Source organism: Mustela putorius, unplaced genomic scaffold (assembly GCF_011764305.1).
Source record: "Mustela putorius furo isolate JIRA1106 unplaced genomic scaffold, ASM1176430v1.1 tig00537248_pilon_pilon_pilon, whole genome shotgun sequence".
NCBI lineage: Eukaryota > Metazoa > Chordata > Mammalia > Carnivora > Mustelidae > Mustela > Mustela putorius.
In genome coordinates this window covers 12,413,465-12,432,818 of record NW_025422387.1, presented here as the reverse complement: position 1 = coordinate 12,432,818, position 19,354 = coordinate 12,413,465, and the positions used below count along the sequence as shown (strand labels likewise).

At 43.3% G+C, this 19,354-nt stretch overlaps 1 protein-coding gene across 1 annotated transcript in view; it reads right to left on the bottom strand.

Annotated features, from left to right (window-relative positions):
- Window positions 1–1,148: 1,148 nt before the first annotated feature.
- The window catches only part of SUDS3 (SDS3 homolog, SIN3A corepressor complex component), a 207,652-nt gene continuing 189,446 nt past the window's right edge, over window positions 1,149–19,354 (bottom strand). Inside the window, exon 14 of the mRNA XM_045073758.1 lies at window positions 1,149–1,446. Within this exon, the coding sequence (XP_044929693.1) occupies window positions 1,439–1,446 (8 nt within the window). The 3' untranslated portion in view covers window positions 1,149–1,438. The remainder of the gene's footprint in view (window positions 1,447–19,354) is intronic.

Here is a 19,354-nt window from a genome sequence, read left to right as displayed (position 1 = left end):
TTAATTGCGAATGAAGCCCACCGTTACCTGGTTCAACGCAATTATCTACAAAGCTGGTCAAAAAGGCTCAGATGGAGGTGGTTTAAGCACAAAAGGAAGGGAGAACATTATTTGAGTAGCAAGTAGGCAAGCAAAATCCATCATGGTTAATTATTTGCTCTTAATTGTCAGGAAATGAAGGACGGATGGAAGACGGTTTAAATGGAATAATACGAAAAGTGTTCTTCTACCCAAATGCTGTAGCCAAATTTGCAAGTGAGACTTTTCATAATCCACGGGTTGTTAATTATCTAAACACGGGTCCCTTGGAGCTGCCTGAGTGAAGATTAATTAGTTTTTGAAATAATAGCTAAATTGATGCGGGGAAGGAGTTCAGACTCCAAAATAATGGCTGAAAATTAGCCATCCTATTTCTTCATTTCTCTTTGCCGGGTTCCTAGAGGACATTTATCTCTGCTGCTTCTGCAGAGAGGGCTCATTAATCACACAGGCAGATGGGCCTTCCCCAATTTGTGACGTGGAATGAAAAAGCAGCCCCACAAAGTGCACAGGAGAAGAAAAGCCGATGATTTTCTGCACGAACTTCTTTCCAAACTCAGTCATGGCCAGACACGTCCTCGTCAATAGGAGCAAGACAAGGCATAAACTCCAAAACCCGATTCTCCTCCCCTGGACTGGAAAGTGGGTCTGTGGGCAGGTTTTCATGGGCCCACATGTCCAGTCCAAAGACTGGACTTCTGACTCAGAGAAGGACTTAGATAAACAGCCTTCTTCCTTTTTTCCTATGTAAATAGATTAAGACTTTTTTTTTTTTCCTGTTTACTTACCACATTCTACCACAGAAAAGGAAGCAGGGTAAGTTTTCACTAAATTTGGAAGGTACATTTAGGTACATTAAAATATAGAGATGAGGGGCACCTGGATGGCTGAGTTGGTTAAGCGTCTGACTTTAGCTAAGGTCATGATCTTGGGGTCCTGAGATCAAGCTCTGCCTCAGGATCCCTGCTTAACGGGGTGTCTGCTTGTTCCCTCTCCTTTGCCCTTCTCCAGTTCATGCTCTTTCTCTCTTTCAGATAAGTAAATAAAATCTTTAAAAGAAGAAAAAAAGAAGTCTTAGGAGAAATTATATGAAACACACCTGTAAATGGTCTCACTGGAGGATGAGGAGGCTGGGCCATCTATTCGATGATTTTCCTGCCTCGGTAGCTGAGGGTTTCGCCGAGGCTGTTCGATCTGACACTGTTCTCTCTGATAGCAGAGGAAGCCCTTGGGCAAAAAAAAAAAGGGAGATGCAGGTGGAAACTGTGGCCAGCTGAAGGTGAGTCCAGACGGACCGAGGGGGATACACGGTGGGCCATTAACAGTTGCCGCGGTAGCCTTGTCCCAGAGTAGGCGACACTGGGGTCCAAGAAGTTGGTGACTCTCCAGATATGCTAGATTACAAAGCTGTGGACAGAGAAAACACACAGTGGATTCAAAGACAAGCCCCTAAATGAGAGTTATAAGGGTAGACACTACAAAATAAAGCATGATAGCTTCCCGCAGAAGCAACTCTACATACTTTAGTGTACTTTAGAGAAAATGCGGAGAGAGATTTATTTAAGTATGAATGGTTAGAGATTCCAACAACCAAGTCTAGGGGAAAATAGTTGACACAGGGTTTGTGTTACTGTCCAAAGAAATACCCCTTGTCCTGAATCATTATCTTCCAAAGCTACTGGGCTTTCTTGTCTTTTCCCTTCTACCCTGGAACTCAGACCAAGCCAAATTTGTTACTCAGTTTATTAGCAAGATCTAGTATTGTCTTGGGTTTGGTTCTACTAGGAAAAAAGGCAGAAAGGCAATGATTCAAGGAGTCTGAGGGGTAATCCCAGGAAAGTAGGCATCACTGGCTGAGTTCCCTAGAAAGTGGACTCTGAGATGGAGTTAGCAGGCAGGGTGTTTATTAGAGAATGCCCTTGGAATCTGCACCTATAACAGGAAGGGGAAGGAAGCAGGGACGAGAAGCAGGAAGAGACGAGCCAGCAGGCAGGCCCAGCAACACCTGAGCCAACCCTACAGAGAGCTCTGAGGCTCAAATGATCTTTATGAGTGGTCCAAAACTTGGCTAGGATGACTAAGCCTTTATAACCTCAAACGAATCAGTCATTGATTGTGGGCTTTCCCAGAACCAGGTGTGTCCCTACACAAGGCAGCTGTCTGCAGCCAAATGATCTCTAAAGGGACTGACAGTTGAAGGTCATCTGCCAACAGCACTCCTGGCAGCTGGGGGAACAAGTCCTTCAATGAAGGGACATGTGCATGTTGTATCAGTGTCCAATGCAGGAGGGGGAGTGGAGTAAATGAGATAATGAAAGGGAAGAAGTCAATAAACAGTACATTATTGAAGAGGTTACCACTGTGGGCAATCAGATCATTCCACCAAGGACAGCAAGAGAGCTGGGGTATTTCTCTACCAGCTCCCATCAGTCACTGGTTGAGAGCTAAGACTATGGAGCCTGGACACAAGCTCATGGGGCTCCAGCTACCAGAGAAAGCCAATATGCAGAGTCATTGTGCTGCCCTTTGGGATCCTTGGGCAGAGTAAGCATAAAACGGTATCACTAGCATATGGAGGGGCACCCAGAGTATCTGCTAAAGCACCAAACTGTTACCCAAGAATGATCCGAAAAGACAGCTCTGACCCCTCTTCTCAACCACCCAAGTGTCACAGAACCATCCTTTTGCCAAACTCCAATTAGCGTGATCTCCCTAAAGTACAAAATTAAACATGTCACTCCCTCTGCTTGAAAGCCCATCCCACTGCCCTCTCTGTTATAAGAAAAAGTCCAAATTTCTCCCTCTGGCTTAAAATGGCCCACCTCTAAAGCATGACCTTGCCTCACTCTACCTTCTACGACCTGCCCAGTTAGACTGCACTCATTTCTGTCCCTCAAATTCATCACGTCCTCTTCCTTTCCGGTCTTTGCACATAGTGTTTCCCTTCCTTAAAATATTCTTCTTCACTTTTCCCCACTCCCATAGCTTCCTCAGGTCTCAGTCTAGTGACGCTTCTTCCAGGAAGCCTTCCTTCTACCACAGGGTAGGGAGATGCCTCCTTACAGCCCCCTCCTTGCAATCCCAGCATGCTGAACTCCTCCATTGGTAGTATTTATACACTGCATTGTATTTTTGGGTTGACATATCTGTCTTCCTCACTGGACAGAGCTTTGCAAGGGCAGAGACCATGACTTGTTCACCAGTATGTTGTCAGTGCGCAGCACAAATGCTTGCCACAAGGTTGTTACTCAATAAATTGTAGGGGAATAACTGTGGAGCCAAATTTGCCCCAAACCCACAATGCATGATGCCCTGTAGCTTCCCAGTTTGGTCCCGTTCCAACAATCACTTTCTTGTTTTTTTGTTTGTTTGTTTATTTTTGAGAGAGGGAAAGAGGGCATGAGCAGGGGAGGGGCAGAGGAAGGGGGAGAGAGAGAGACCATCTTAAGCAGGCTCTGTGCTCAACACGGAGCACAACACAGGGCTCGATCTCACAACCCTGAGATTATGAGCTGAACCACAATTAAGAGTTGAATGCTTAGCCAACTGAGCCACCAAGGTGCCCCCCCCCACCCTGGTAATCACTCTGAAGCAATACAGACAACCTCTTCACCAGGGAAGTCTTTGCTGTCTGATCTACCCTTCTGCCAATGGGATCATTCTTTTTCATGCCTGGGTATTATGAGAAAACTGACATTTGGCCTCAGAAGAGGGAGGACACAGTGATTCAAGTAAGGAGAGGCTTTTACAACTTCCAATTATGGAAGTGAGGTGTATGAAGGAATAGAAGTTCCTACGGAAGAGAACGGTTTGGTTAATCAAGGAGAAGTGCAGATTTAATGAGGACTCTGCCGTGGCCGAGGTGCAGACCTCATCTTTTACAACCACTCGCAGCAAGAAAAAAGCAGACAATGAATCAGAAAGCCCGGATCATTCCCAAGCTGTGAAGATCCAGTCTCCACACTAACTGACCTCCAGAAGTGACATTGGAATTTTAGAATCTGAATGCATCTAGATGTCCAAGCAATCGATAATCCCCAGGGAAGCTAATCGAGTTAACTGGGGCCCAGCAGACATGGCCTGAAATTGTACAGAGCCTAAAGAAAGTCCATCCACAGGCCAGACATGGAATGGAAACTAAAAAATAAGGGCTTGGAATTGGTACTACAATTCTGACAGTGGATGCTTCTTTTCCCAATAGACGATAAACTCCATGAGCACAGGAATTCTGCCCCTCCCTTTAGTAGAGCGAGTCTACTAAAGCATCAGATATGTAGCAAATATTCATCAAATTGCTGAAAGTGTGACTGAATAAATACTGAACGCTCTAATCCTTTCTCTTAAAATCTTGCAACATCTTATTGCTGCCAATTTCTCCAGTTTTGTGTCTCTCCATTCTCCACAATGCAACTGAGCCTCTAGCCAAGGCAAAAATGTGGAGGAGCAGAAGCTCTCATCCACTGATGGTGGAAATGTAAATTTGTACAAGTACTCTGAAAATCTATCTGGTGGTGTCTACTAATATTAAATATATACATACACGACAACCTAGAAATGCCATTCCTACGTATATGTTTGGGAGAACTACACTCATATATTCACTAAAAGACATGTATAGAAAGGTTCATCGCATCACTATTCACAATGGCCCCAAACTGGAAACTATTGAGGTGCCCACCAATGCTAGAATGGATAGAATGGATAAGTATGTTGGGGTATGATCATACAGTGGAGTGTGGTAACGAGAATGAAGAAACTACAGGCAGCAATGTGGACGAATATGACAAATGTTGAGTGAAATAACCCAGACACAACAAGACTATCTCGTAGGATTCAATATACATAAAGTTCAAAAACAAGCAAAATAATCTATTTAGTTAGAAGACATGGAGTATACAGATAACCTTGGGGATGGTAGTAACCAAAACGGGTGATGGTTGATATTGACAAACATTTGCAATGATCCATCTCTTCATCCGGGTCACATGGGTATGTTCCGATCACAAACTCATTATGCTGCATGTGCTTATGATTTGTGCTTTTTGCTACATTTAGGTTATACTTAATTTTTAAATTTTAATTTAAAAAAATAATTTTAGCCAATGACTTGCAAACCCAAATTCCTGTGTATTTAATGTATGTGAGCGACATGGGACAGAGGGCCAGGTATGAGGACAAGAGGTAGGGACTGAATGAGGAGGTAGTCAAGCTCCTCTAAAGACATTTAAATACAGATTTTGAAAAATATGTGCTCACCCAACCAACCATGACTGGTGGACCAATTTGGCCCATGTGTGACCAATTATCGGTCTCTTCAGGTCTGCCCATGCTCAACCACCAGAGTCTCCAAACACACCTGACAACACCTCTTTAAGCCATTGCCCTCACCGTGTCTTCTGCCACCTTCTCCCATGGCAAGGCCTTCCTCATCCTCCAAGTTCTAGCTAAAATGTTTACCAGGTGGAAAGGTTTGCTGTCCCCTCCTCTCTCAGACACTAATAATCACTTTCTCCTTTGTGCTGCCATAAGATTATGTCTCCCCCACAAAGTATAAAGCTCCAAGAGGCCAAAGATTTGTTTTCCCAGCTTCACTGCCAGTACCTAGGACAGCACCTTGACCATGGTAAATGCTTAATCTCTATGTTGAAATATAGCAAGAGAAAAATACCTACTATAGCACTATAATTTTGTTCTTTTTTTAATATTTTATTTATTTATTTGACAGAGATCACAAGTAGGCAGAGAGGCAGGCAGAGAGAGAGAGAGAGGAGGAAGCGGGCTCCCCGCAGAGCTGAGAGCCCGACGTGGGGCTCGATCCCAGGACCCTGGGATCATGACCCGAGCCGAAGGCAGAGGCCTTAACCCACTGAGCCACCCAGGTGCCCCTATAATTTTGTTCTTTATCCAGAAGGATGTAGTTATAAAGTCCATTCTCTTACACCGTACACAAAGATGAACTCAAAATGGATAAAAGACCTCAACGTGAGAAAGGAATCCATCAGAATCCTAAAGGAGAATATAGGCAGTAATCTCTTCGATATCAGCCACAACAACTTCTTTCAAGATATGTCTCCAAAGGCAAAGGAAAAAAAAGCCAAAATAAACTTCTGGGATTTCATCAAAATCAAAACCTTCTGCACAGCAAAGGAAACAGTCAAGAAAACAAAGAGGCAACCCACGGAATGGGAGAAGATATTTGAAAATGACAGTACAGACAAAAGGTTGATATCCAGGATCTATAAAGAACTCCTCAAACTCAACACACACAAAACAGATAATCATATCAAAAAATGGGCAGAAGATATGAACAGACACTTCCCCAATGAAGACATACAAATGACTATCAGGCACATGAAAAAATGTTCATCATCACTAGCCCTCAGGGAGATTCAAATTAAAACCACATTGAGATATCACCTTACACCAGTTAGAATGGCCAAAATTAGCAAGACAGGAAACAACATGTGTTGGAGGGGATGTGGAGAAAGGGGAACCCTCTTACACTGTTGGTGGGAATGCAAGTTGTTGCAGCCTCTTTGGAGAACAGTGTGGAGATTCCTCAAGAAATTAAAAATAGAACTTCCCTATGACCCTTCAATTGCACTACTGGGTATTTACCCCAAAGATAACAGATGTAGTGAAAAGAAGGGCCATCTGTACCCCAATGTTTATAGCAGCAATGGCCACGGTCACCAAACTGTGGAAAGATGCCCATGGGCAAGATGCCCTTCAACGGACGAATGGATAAGGAAGATGTGGTCCATATACACTATGGAGTATTATGCCTCCATCAGAAAGGATGAATACCCAACTTTTGTAGCAACATGGATGGGACTGGAGGAGATTATGCTGAGTGAAATAAGTCAAGCAGAGAGAGTCAATTATCATATGGTTTCACTTATTTGTGGAGCATAACAAATAGCATGGAGGACATGGGGAGTTGGGAGAAGGGAGTTGGGGGAAATTGGAAGAGGAGGTGAACCATGAGAGACTATAGACTCTGAAAAACAATCTGAGGGGCTTGAAGTGGTAGTGGGGTGGGAGGTTGGGGGAACCAGGTGGTGTGTATTAGAGAGGGTATGGATTGCATGGAGCACTGGGTGTGGTACTAAAACAATGAATACTGTTATGCTGAAAATAAATAATAATAAAATAATTATGCATAGCCCATCAATTCCCCCACACAAAATCCAAAAGATGATAATAGTACCTTATTGGGATTTGGATGGTATATTCTAATCCCTATAGACTCCAAAGACAATAAAGATTTTGAAATTGTTTCTTATTCTGTTATAACACTCTGCTAAAGCCTACAAGCTACTCCAGTATGTCCAAAGATTTCCCACCCCTCCCAAGGAGTGATACCCCTTGAGGAATTACTAATTTGGAAGCTTCCTCCCCTTGGACCCTCATTCTCCACTTCCCTTCCCTCCCAGACCCTTAGCTTATTCAAGCCATGGCTCAAACTTCTTATGCTTAGTTTCCAGGGCAATTTTTCAGCCATTTGCATTCTCCTTTTGTTCCTCTGCTGGGTTGGAGATTGTGGCAGTGAGGAAGGGGCACAGATCCTTTGGGTGTACTCAGCCTGGCCTCCCTCACAGTGGATTATCAAAAAGTAATCAGATCTACCACACTGCCAAGATTAACATTCTCCATTATCCCATCCTCTAGTTATTATTATGCTCAAAGATATCCGTCTCCTTGGTATATGCCACAGGAAGATGGGAGTGGAGGGAGAAAAAATATGTTCCCTGCAGTCCGTTGTCGTAATAATCATCACACCGTGTTTTGACTAGATGTATATAATCTGCTTCCTTTAGGAGACTAACCCCCTGAGGGAGTGAACTAGGTTTTATTTTTCTATACATCTACGTGTCCTCAGGGCACTCACAGAGGGATGGAGTTGGGTGCCATATGGTGATACGCTCCACTGGGTAGCTGTTGAAAGAAAAGTTGCTGCCACTGGCAAAAAAGGAGCATTTTAAACCAAATTCATGTTTGCCTCCAACAGATTGCATCTGTCCAAAGTTCTGTGCTTAGGCTGCTGAAGACAAAAGGCACCAAGTGGGAGTATGGGCAACTGAAGGCTTGGACCATTCAGAATGATAGGTCTACATATAGCTCTCTTACCTGGAAGCTTCGGGTGCCTACCCTGCCTTCAGTGTTGAGAATGCTGCATGCAGAGCAGAGGATTTAAGATTCTATAAATACATGCTCTGGACGGTAAGAGCATCCACAGGCACCACTAGGTGCCAGGACCATATACATGGTGGAGATGGGGCGGAGGGGGTGCTGCGTGGAGATGCTTGTTTAATTAAAAATAACTTTTTTCTTAATGCAAACATCATCTACGTGAATTGTGGAAGATTTCAAAAATACAGAGAAGCATAATTTTTTAAATGCATGTGATACAAGGACCTAGGAATAACACCATAACTCCTTCCCGGCTTTTATATACCAATCCTGGCACTGGTCACAGAGAGTGCTTGGCTATATCGTTTTTGTGAATTCAACTCTGTTACACATGGTTTCTGCCAGGTGTAATCCTCTCCTCAGGCCCTCTTCCATGCCCACTGCCATGTCCAGGTCCCTTCAACATAGTGACTCTCATCTCTGGTGGACAGTATGCATTTCTGGCAGTCACATGAGCAGTGATGGCATAAACTCTGTGCCCTGCTCCTCTCTTCCCTCTGGACTATCAAAAGCCTATTTCGTAAAAAAAAAAAAAAAAAAAATGTGTTATGTTCCTGCTATAACCACCCTAATTCTTGCCAGGGTGAGATAGATGCCTCTGACTAATTAAAAAAGCATACATACTAGGAAAAAGAGAAAATACTAAACACACACACACATTTCTGCATTTAATCAAATCCACGATGCTAGCCATTATAAGAAACCATATTTAAAAATTTAATTGAAGCATAGCATACAGAGTAAAGTGTTTAGACATAAATGCATAGCTCAATGAATAATCACAAAGCAAGCACCTGTGTGACCACCAGCTAGGTCAAGAAGTAGAATGACGCCAGCCTTTCAGAGAACCCCAGCAGCCCCTCCCCTGTTATGTTCCCTCTATTTTCTCAAAGGTAACAACTGCCTTGACTTATAACCCTATATCTTGCTTTTTCCTGTTTTTTTTTTAACTTTATGTAGGTAGTATCATACATTATATATTCTTTTGTTTATGACTTCTATCATTTGGCATTATATTTGCAACACTCATCCTTGACTCACCACTATTTTATGTAGCCCTAAGAAAGAAAAAACACCACCAATTAAACTAAGGCACAAAGCTTTCTTATCACTTATAATTTTTATTTCATACTTACTTAAAGAGCTATTTTAGATTTATTTATTCAGACTTTTATCACATGTTATTCTTATGCACTATAAAAAAGGGAAAATATAAGCAAAAGAAATTTTTTATACGGCATTTCTTTTTTTTAAAGATTTTATTTATTTGACAGAGAGACAGAGATCACAAGTAGGCAGAGAGGCAGGCAGAGAGAGAGGGAAGCAGGATCCCCACTGAGCAGAGAGCCCGATGAGGGACTCGATCCCAAGACCCTTAGATCATGACCTGAGCTGAAGGCAGAGGCCTAAGCCACTGAGCCACTCAGGCACCCCGGGTAGGGCATTTCTAAAACTCTTGTGTGTTCAGAATCCAATTCTTCTGGGGGTTTCTGGGTGGTTCGATTGGCTAAGTGTCCAACTCTTGGTTTTGGCTCTGGTCATGATCTCACTCCTGGGATCAAGCCCCCCATCCAGCACCATGTTGAGTTTAAGACTCAGTGGGGAGTCTGCTTGAGGATTATCTCCCTCTGCCCGTGCCCCAGCACTTGTGTGCGCTCTCTCTCTCTCTCAAATAAATAAATCTTAAAAAAAAAAAAAAAGGATCCAGTTCTTCTGAATCACTTTCAACTCACAAAGATGTCCATTTCTTTTTTTACACAATGACATTCATCATACCACTACATTGGTGATATGGTTTTTCTTTAGGGTATCCAACTATTGTCTCCAGAGTTTTCCTCCAAGCTGATGACCCCAGCCTGCAAAGTTGGATGTTAGAAGTTTGGTTGTTGTTGTTTTTTTTTAATCAGAAATAGCAGAAGGTTTTTAGACAACAACCAGAATTTATAGTCCTTCCTTCAGTGGTCCTTAATGGTTGGATGACTAAAGCCACTTAGCCAAGTGATCCATTCAGGCTAAGAGGAATAAGAACCAAGTGTGCAAATACTGAAGACAATGACAACCACATAAAAAATGTCTGTCTGGCCAGCAGTGATTGTAAGATGCCACTGATTCCCAGAAGCACCCCAACTTCTGAGATGACACAATGCTATTAATGTTTATTTTAGAAACAATGAAATGCAATATTATTTTAATCTATTTATCTTCCTTTTGTATACAGTAAAAAAATGGTCATGTGGTAGGACTATACTTTCCCTATGACAGTGAGGGAAAAAGCACACAACCAGGGAGGAATAATTTAGAAGATCAAGAAAATATTTTGGCCAAAAAAAATTGAGCAGCTCATTCTAGTTTAAATATAAAATGAAGTATAAAATAAATTTGGCTGAATTTATTTAATTTTCTTTAAAAAAAAGTTTTTATTTATGTATTTGACAGAGAGAGAGTATAAGTAGGCAGAGTAGCAGGCAGAGGGACATGGAGAAGCAGGCTCTCCACTGAGCTCGATCCCAGGACCCTGGGATCATGACCTGAGATGAAGGCAGCTGCTTAACTGACTGAGCCACCCAGGTGCCACTTAATTTTCACTAAAGAAATTCTTTGATGCTATGTTCTATTTCTTTAATGATTGTTCATAGTAGCTGGGTTCACCATCACACAGAACACCACCACCATCTATCCACCCAACTTTCCAAGTCAGAAACTTAAGAGATATCTCCCTTGCTCATGACCCCCACATCCAAAGTGTGTCTAGGTGGCACCCCTCCACTCACTTGAAAATCTCCCTATGCTATGTAGAGCAGCCTACATATTTAATGCAATCACTATCAAAATACCATCAACTTTTTTCAAAGAAATGGAACAAATAATCCTAAAATTTATATGGAAACAGAAAAGACCACAAATAGCCAGAGGAATGTTGAAAAAGAAAATCAAAGTTGGCGGCATCACAATTCCAGAATTCAAGCTCCATTACAAACCTGTAATCATCAAGACATTATGGTACTGGCACAAAAACAGACACATAGATCAATGGAACAGAGTAGGGAGCCCAGAAATGGACCCTCAACTCTGCGGTCAACTAGTTTTTGACAAACCAGGAAAGAATGTACAGTGGAAAAAAAGTCTCTTCAACAAATGGTGTTGCAAAACTTGGACAGCCACATGCAGAAGATTGAAACTAGGCAATTCCTTACACCACACACACAAATAGACTCAAAATGGGTGAAAGACCTCAATGTGAGACAGGAATCCATCAAAATCCTTGAGGAGAACACAGGCAGCAACCTCTTTGACCTCAGCTGCAGCAACTTCTTCCTAGAAACATCGCCAAAGGCAAGGGAAGCAAGGGCAAAAATGAACTATAAGGACTTCATCAAGATCAAAAGCTTTTGCACAGCAAAGGAAATGGTCAACAAAACCAAACAACAACGAACAGAATGGGAGAAGATATATGCAAACGACCTATCAGATAAAGGACTAGTATCCCGTATCTATAAAGAATTTATCAAACTCAACACCCAAAGAACAAAGAATCCAATCAAGAAATGGGCAGAAGACATGAACAGACATTTCTGCAAAGAAGACATCCAAATGGCCAACAGACACATGAAAAAGTCCTCGACATCACTTGGCACCAGGGAAATACGAATCAAAGCCACAGTGAGATACCACGTCACACCAGTCAAAATGGCTAAAATTAACCAGTCAGGAAATGACAGATGTTGGTGAAGATGCAGAGAAAGGGGAACCCTCCTACACTGTGGTGGGAATGCAAGCTGGTGCAGCCACTCTGGAAAAGAGTATGGTGGGTCCTCAAAAAGTTGAAAATAGAGCTACCCTGTGACCCAGAAATGGCACTACTGGGTATTTACCCTAAAGATACAAATGTAGTGATCCAAAGGGGCACATGCACCCCAATGTTTATAGCAGCAATGTCCATAATAGCCAAACTATGGAAAGAGCCTGGATGTCCATCAACAGATGAATGGATAAAGAAGATGCGGTATATATACACACAATGGAATACTATGCAGCTATCAAAAACTCCACAAAATCTTGCCATTTGTAATGACGTGCATGGAACTAGAGGGGATTATGCTAAGTGAAATAAGTCAATCAGAGAAAGATAATTATCATATGATCTCATTTATAAATTATCATTTATCAATTATCATAGGATCATAGGGGAAGGGAGGGAAAAATGAAACAAGATGAAACCAGAGAGGGAGACAAACCATAAGAGACTCTTAATCTCAGGAAACAGACTGAGGGTTGCTGTAGGAGAAGGGGGGTGAAAGGTATGGGACTGGATGATGGACATTGGGGAGGGTATGTGCTATGGTGTGCTATGAATTGTGTAAGACTGATGAATCACAGACCTGTACCCCTGAAACAAATAATACATTATATGTTCATAAAAAGAAAAAATCTCTCTCATCTGCCTACCTCCCTCCCCTTCAACACAAATATTCCAGTTCAAACCACCATGACTGCTTACTTTGATGACTACAAATGTAGAGATACATTTGTGAGGTCTATCCTAGCCTCTTCTAGGCCCACTACCATCCACTTTCCACCTAGCAAAGGATCCTTCTCAAATGTAAATCTAGCCATGCCACCCTATGGCTCTAACAAATACTGTCCAAACTCCTTACCAAGGCTCCAAATTTCCTGCATTTTCTGACTGGGAGATACCATTTACGGCCATCCTGAATGACTTCAGGGCACATGATTCCCTACTCCGATCTATTGCACTATGGAGCTGTCCCTATATAACCTATCTGACTGTACACAGCAGCCCTCATCTTCTCAACTTCTCTAGCCTCATCTGTACCACTTTCCCTTTGCTCCCCACACTGGACACACATGCACCTTCTCCTAGCACCCAAACACACCAAACTCCTTCCCCACTTTTTCTAAGCTGTTCTGACTTTTAGGCACACTAACCCTGAATTCTGCCTTCACTTAAGTAATAATACCTACTAATCCCCCATGTCTCAGTTTGAATGACACTTCCTCAAGAAAGCCTCCCCTGACTGTCCAGGCTTTCCCAGACTTGGTTAAAACTATTAGATCATTATTCATGTGCTTTACGATTTAAAAATTTGTATTCTCATCTGGCATGTCAGCTGCCCAAGAGAAGAAACTCTATCTCCTTGTTAATATGTTCCCAATGCCCCACATAATGCCAGGCATAGAGACAAATAAGTTCAATAAGTAGAGAATGAATGAATGTGTAGAAGGAAGGATATAGGAGGATGGAGAGACAACTAAATGAATAACTGAATGGATCCCTTTAAGACAAGCAGTGGCAGCATTAATCCATTGGTGGCTTGGTATCTATCTCCTCATTCTTCTCTCCCTCCACTTCCTAACCTGTCACCTACCTAATCTGGTCTGAGAATCAGGAGCCTCCAGTGGGTCCAAAATTGCCTTTAACCTACAGTAACCACATCTAATAAATGAAACACAAGATAGCCAGTTACTTATGAAATTCAGATAAGCAATGAAATTTTTTAGTTTGTCAAAATGAACAAAAAAAAATTTCAATTGGGCGTACTTCTTCTAAAAAAAAAAATTTAAATCATTATTTATCTGAAATTCAAACTTACCTGGGAATCCTGTGTTTTATATGGCGACCATACTACAGAATCTTCAAACCTGGACCTATTTGTCCCAGGCCGTCCCCTGCCTTCTGCTCACCTCTCTATCCCTGGTGGCTGACATCTGTGGACTACATTTCCCATAACCCCTTGCTGGCTGGTATCTGGGGCTGGCCAGTGGAAGGCCCAGGTTAAGAGAGCCGTGGGTAACAGAAAGAGAAAAGTTAAGTCTTTAAAAAAAAACAAAAAAGTTAAGTCTTTACCTCCTTTCTTCTCAGCTTCAGGCAGCATCTCTAGTAGCAGCCATGTCACTTCTCTAAGTCCAGCTCTGCTAGAAGGCTCTCTGTAGTTCCAACTTCCAAAGGCTGACCCCAACTCCCTTTCACACCATCCTGCATGTGCCCCTCGGGCCTGGGACAGAAGCAGCGGCCTGCTATTGCCAACCTCTGAGTCGCTTCACCATTTCACTTCCTGTGTTCTTTGCTCACCTGTGCAATCCATTCCCTGCATTAAATTTCTTTGGTATTAAAACCACAGAAGGTTCTGTTCTCCTGATTTGAACTCTGACTCATACACACCTCTGACTCCTTGTCTACTGCCTGGGTTGTTGGGCATAACTCTTCCTTCAAGAGTGTGAGCCATCTACAGGACCATCCCCACTTTTGATGCTTCCCCTGGTCTACTGCTTGGGGAAATGGCGTCATCATTATTTTTACGAGTAGAATAACAGAGCTAACATTTATTGAGTAGTTACTATTTGCAAAGCACGACACCCACTTCATTTCATTTACTTTCCAAAAAACTTTACGACTTGGTACTATTATCCCCATTTGGCAGATAAGGAACTTAAGGCTTAGAGACCAAGGTGATGCCTTTAGGACAAGTGAACACAAGCATGTGTGGCTCCATGCTCTTAATCATCCCTCTGCCTAGGAGTCCAGGGCCACCCCCTTTTGTAGGTCCATACTCTTGGAGCCAATGACAGTTCTCTTGGGAGGTTTGGGTATCTTTAGAAGCTTGTGCGTAGACTATCTCTGGAGGCGTCTTTTGAGTTTTTCAGCCAGTAGGCTGTACCTTGAGGCTGCTTTGAATGAACTACTCTCAGTGGTGTATGTATGTGTGGGAGTGGGCTGGTGGGTGGGGGTACCAGAGGGAGTGACCTTGAAATTGGAAATGAAGTCACTCTATGTCAGCTGTCATTGTGGTGAGAAGCCAGCCAGGCAGCTCCACAGGGGACCCAGGGAGACATGAAAGGCATACAGAGTCAGGTTGAAGGAAATGTTATTAATCAGGTGGAGGGACTTCTGGCACCAAGGGAGTGTCTGCTCAACAAAATGTAAAGTGTCACCCGAGCAGCAGTGTGAGAAGGCCTCCTGATGTACATTACCTGAGAAAGGCCCAATTTAGAGCAAAACTAAATAATGAAATGAGGTTGACACCCATCCCTCCAACACCCTTTCATGTTTCCGGGGAAACTGCCACTAATGGAGCACTGCAGGACTCTGTACTTCACAATCAGAAGCCCACAGAGGTGCCTCCATGGGGATTCAAGTCCCGAGGGGCACCTCAAATGCTACAGACCTCAGCCCTGCTAGCCTCCAGCTGTCAGCCTCATGCAGAGCCAGCTGTCTAACATTCACAAACCAATATCTATTTTCAACACGGCACAGGTGTCAGGGATTGGGCAGAAAGCCAGGCAGGGATGAAGTCAGCACTATCTGATTTGACCAAGTTCTCTGATCTGGGGAGTGGTGGAGTAGAAAAGGCAAGGTATGGTCAGGTCCGACTGGGAAGCAGACTATTTGTCTGGCAGTTTTCTTCTGAAAACTCCCCACATGAAACACCCAGTGGTCTCCAAAATCATATTCATTCATCCAGTGTTTTTTTTTCTTCATTCATTCTGTGTTTAACATGTGTTTACTGAGCATCGACTATGCCTTGGGCATTGTTCTGGGAGCCATCCCAGACTCCCCCCATTAGGGAGGACTTAACCTATCTTCTGCCTCATTGCAGCAAGATCTTGCTTTCAGGTCCCTTGCTTCATTCTGTTCACAAAGTATTAATTGAACACCTACTTATGCCAGGCACTATGGTTAAATACACAGCAGTGAGCAAGACAGATCTAGTCAGTGACATATGGCAGCGAGAGTAACAGATTTGAAGGCAAAAGACTGACTTTGGAAAAAAAAAAAAAAAGATTGACTTTGGACAAGGTAGTTTATTTAACCCCTTAGAACGTCAGTCTCTTTGTTTTGGAGTGGGTACAAAGAAAGATATGATGAACCTCAGAAATAAAAGATGTAAAAATTACTAATTCCATCTACAAAGATCCTCTTTCTAAGTAAGGTCACCTTATGAGGCTCTGAGTAGATATAACTCTGGGGGGGGAGAGGAACTAACCCACAATTATACTAGGTTATCAACTAGTCCATTTTTTTTTAAGGATTGTCTCTATATTTATGTCTCTCTCTTTTTTTTTAAAGATTTTATTTATTTATTTGACAGAGAGAGAGATCACAAGCAGGCAGAGAGGCAGGAAGAGAGAGAAGGGGAAGCAGGCTCCCTGCTGAGCAGAGAGCCCGATGCGGGGCTCGATCCCAGGACCCCGAGATCATGACCTGAGCCGAAGGCAGAGGCCCAACCCACTGAGCCACCCAGGCACCCCTACATTTATGTCTCTTAATATCCACTCCATACTCTCCTTGAGATCAGAAAACATGCATAATTATTTTTTTGGATCCCCATTTTCACTGACATCTAAGTATCTGCTGAAAGAACATATGGACTGAGGGATAATAATAGGAGATTGAAAACTCAGGAGCCAGGCTGGTAACATGAATGAAGGAAGAGTGGACCTACTAGGTGAACTGGAGGGCATGTGTCCTGCATGAGGACACCATCACTCAACTCCCACCAACTCTTGCCAGAAGCATGCCCAGAGTTGTGTGCCCTTCTGATTTTTTTCCACAGAAGCAGAAACTGGCTTTTTATGTGGAACCTCCCCCAAGTTTTTTTTTTTTAAGATTTTTATTTATTTATTTGACAGAGAGAGATCACAAGTAGGCAGAGAGGCAGGCAGAGAGAAGGGAAGCAGGCTCCCTGCTGAGCAGAGAGCCCGATACGGGGCTCAATCCCAGGACCCCGAGATCATGTCCTGAGCCAAAGGCAGAGGCCTAACCCACTGAACCACCCAGGCGCCCCTCTCCCCAAGTTTTAAATGTTGGTCATAAATTAAACTTCTAAAACACAGCACAGAATCAACAAAATACATTGATAAGCTGGATTTGGTACAGGGACCACCAGCTTATCACTTCTACTCAAGACCCCAGGAATGGCTCTGATAGTATCATTTCAGGCAGGCCAGTAATACAGACATCTCTGGCCTTATAGAGTCTCTTCTCTGCCAAACTGTGGGGTGTTTATGGAAACCTGCAAAGATTTACAAGTAGAGAATACACATCCTTATCAATTCATGCGTTCAAGTATTTACTGAACCACCATTCAATGTGATGCTCTATGCTCATCTGGGCACACAGAGGCAAAATCAAACATCACACCTGCCCTCAGGGAGCATGGAAAGGGAGAGAGAGATCAAATCAATCGTTATTCCAAATAATATTTAATTTCAGCTATGGTGAACTGAACACAAGACAGGAGCAAATTTTACCTCACTCAGTTGTGGGTTTTTGTTTTTGTTTTTTTGTATTTTTGTTTAGTTTATTTGAAGATGGAGTTGTGGAGGGGGAGGGGTCACTATTTGGGGGGCACCCAGTGCAGGGCCTGAGTATTCTTATCTGGACTGTGAGCTTAGGTGCGACTTGGTGAGGACTTTCTGTTCTCTTCCTTCACTTTCATTTCGGGGGCTTTTGAAGTACAGTGCTACTAGAACATTTTCATGCCAACTGCTCAGGCTGCAATCCTCTAGTCTGTGGTTACTCTGTGGGAGGAATAAAGCCTGCCCTTGGCTGGAAACTAGTACCCTGGCCAGAATGGTAGTAAGACCCTAGAGCACCTGGGTGGCTCAGTTGGTTGGTTGGGTGCCTGCCAACTCAGGTCATGATCTCAAGGTCTTGACCGCATTGGGCCGCCTGTTCAGTGAGGCGTCTGCTTCTCCCTCTCCCTCTGCCTCTCTCCCCATGCTCATGCTCTCGCTCAAATAAATAAATGAAGTCTTAAAAAAAAAAAAAAAAGACCCAGAAACTTGAGGACTTCTTTGTTTCTGTCCTTATACAAAGCCGTCTGACTGTCTTGGATATGGGAGAGCCACCTAAATGACTAGAATGGCTGCCTGTAGTAAGACTCCCATGCAAGGTCTAATGTGATCCCCTCCACATCTCTGGTCTAGCCACTTCTGGCTGTGAGACCTCCACTTGGAGCCAGCCGAAACCAGTACCCAGCTTCAAGGAAACCCAGGCAGGAACCCTTTCCTAGGGAAGTCCTCTGTAAAAGACTACCCGTGTTAGAATGTCACTTAGACTATGGTGGATTTCTAACTTAACTATTCTTTGTCAGTGTCCTGTGCTAACTACTTAAATTACAACATTGAGTGATTTCCCCCTGTAAAAGTTTTCTAGTGTTTTCCATGGGTTAAAAATGGCATGTTCAACGTGACACAGTATTCTAATCCATTCACTGGCACCCACCTGTAGTCTAGAATGCAATGGGAGAGGGGTGTGGGGGGGCAGGGGGAAGGGGGGTAAGGTGAACATCTCTCCTACAGAGCAAGGCAGTGTTCAGAGTGATTCCATTTGAGGGATGTCTCCAGTCGTTTTGACACTAGTGACTTCTTGGTAATGAAGATTCTCTAATTCTCTAGGAGCATGGGATTTCCCTCTCTGGGTCCCCAAGGAAACTCCCTTGGGATGCCTTTTTTTTTTTTTTTTAAAGATTTCATTTATTTATTTGACAGAGAGAGATTACAAGTAGGCAGAGAGAGAGAGAGGAGGAAGCAGGCTCCCTGCTGAGCAGAGAGCCCAGGACCCTGAGATCATGACCTGAGCCGAAGGCAGTGGCCCAACCCACTGAGCCACCCAGGCGCCCCTTTGGGATGCCTTTTAACCAAATGGGAACAATTTGGATTGCAAGATTTAAGAAAAGACTGATCTTCTTCTGTAACACTGAATGGCCTCAGTATTCCTTAGAAGTCCAGTGAAAATAGCCCACTAATGGGACATGAAGCGTCAGTATGATCTAAGAGTTAGATCTCTTCTGCAGGGCAAATGGATGGAGGTACCCTATGCTCCGGCCCTCATGACCCTAAATCAAGACCCAGATCTAAGGGCCTCTTACAGAATGGGTTTGGCCACTAACCAAGCAGGTAAGCCCTTTCCTGACATATTGGATGATAACTGTCTAAACAGGCCTCCTCCTAATAAACCCAGGTTGCTGGGTGAAACCCAGGCCCTCCCTGGGAAGTTCCCAGTCTTCTCTGGCCCAACATGGACTGCCTATTTTCATTTGTTGGTGGAAAAAAACACTGCATCTGCTCATCTGTGCAAGCTTATAGGCTTTAGAATGAG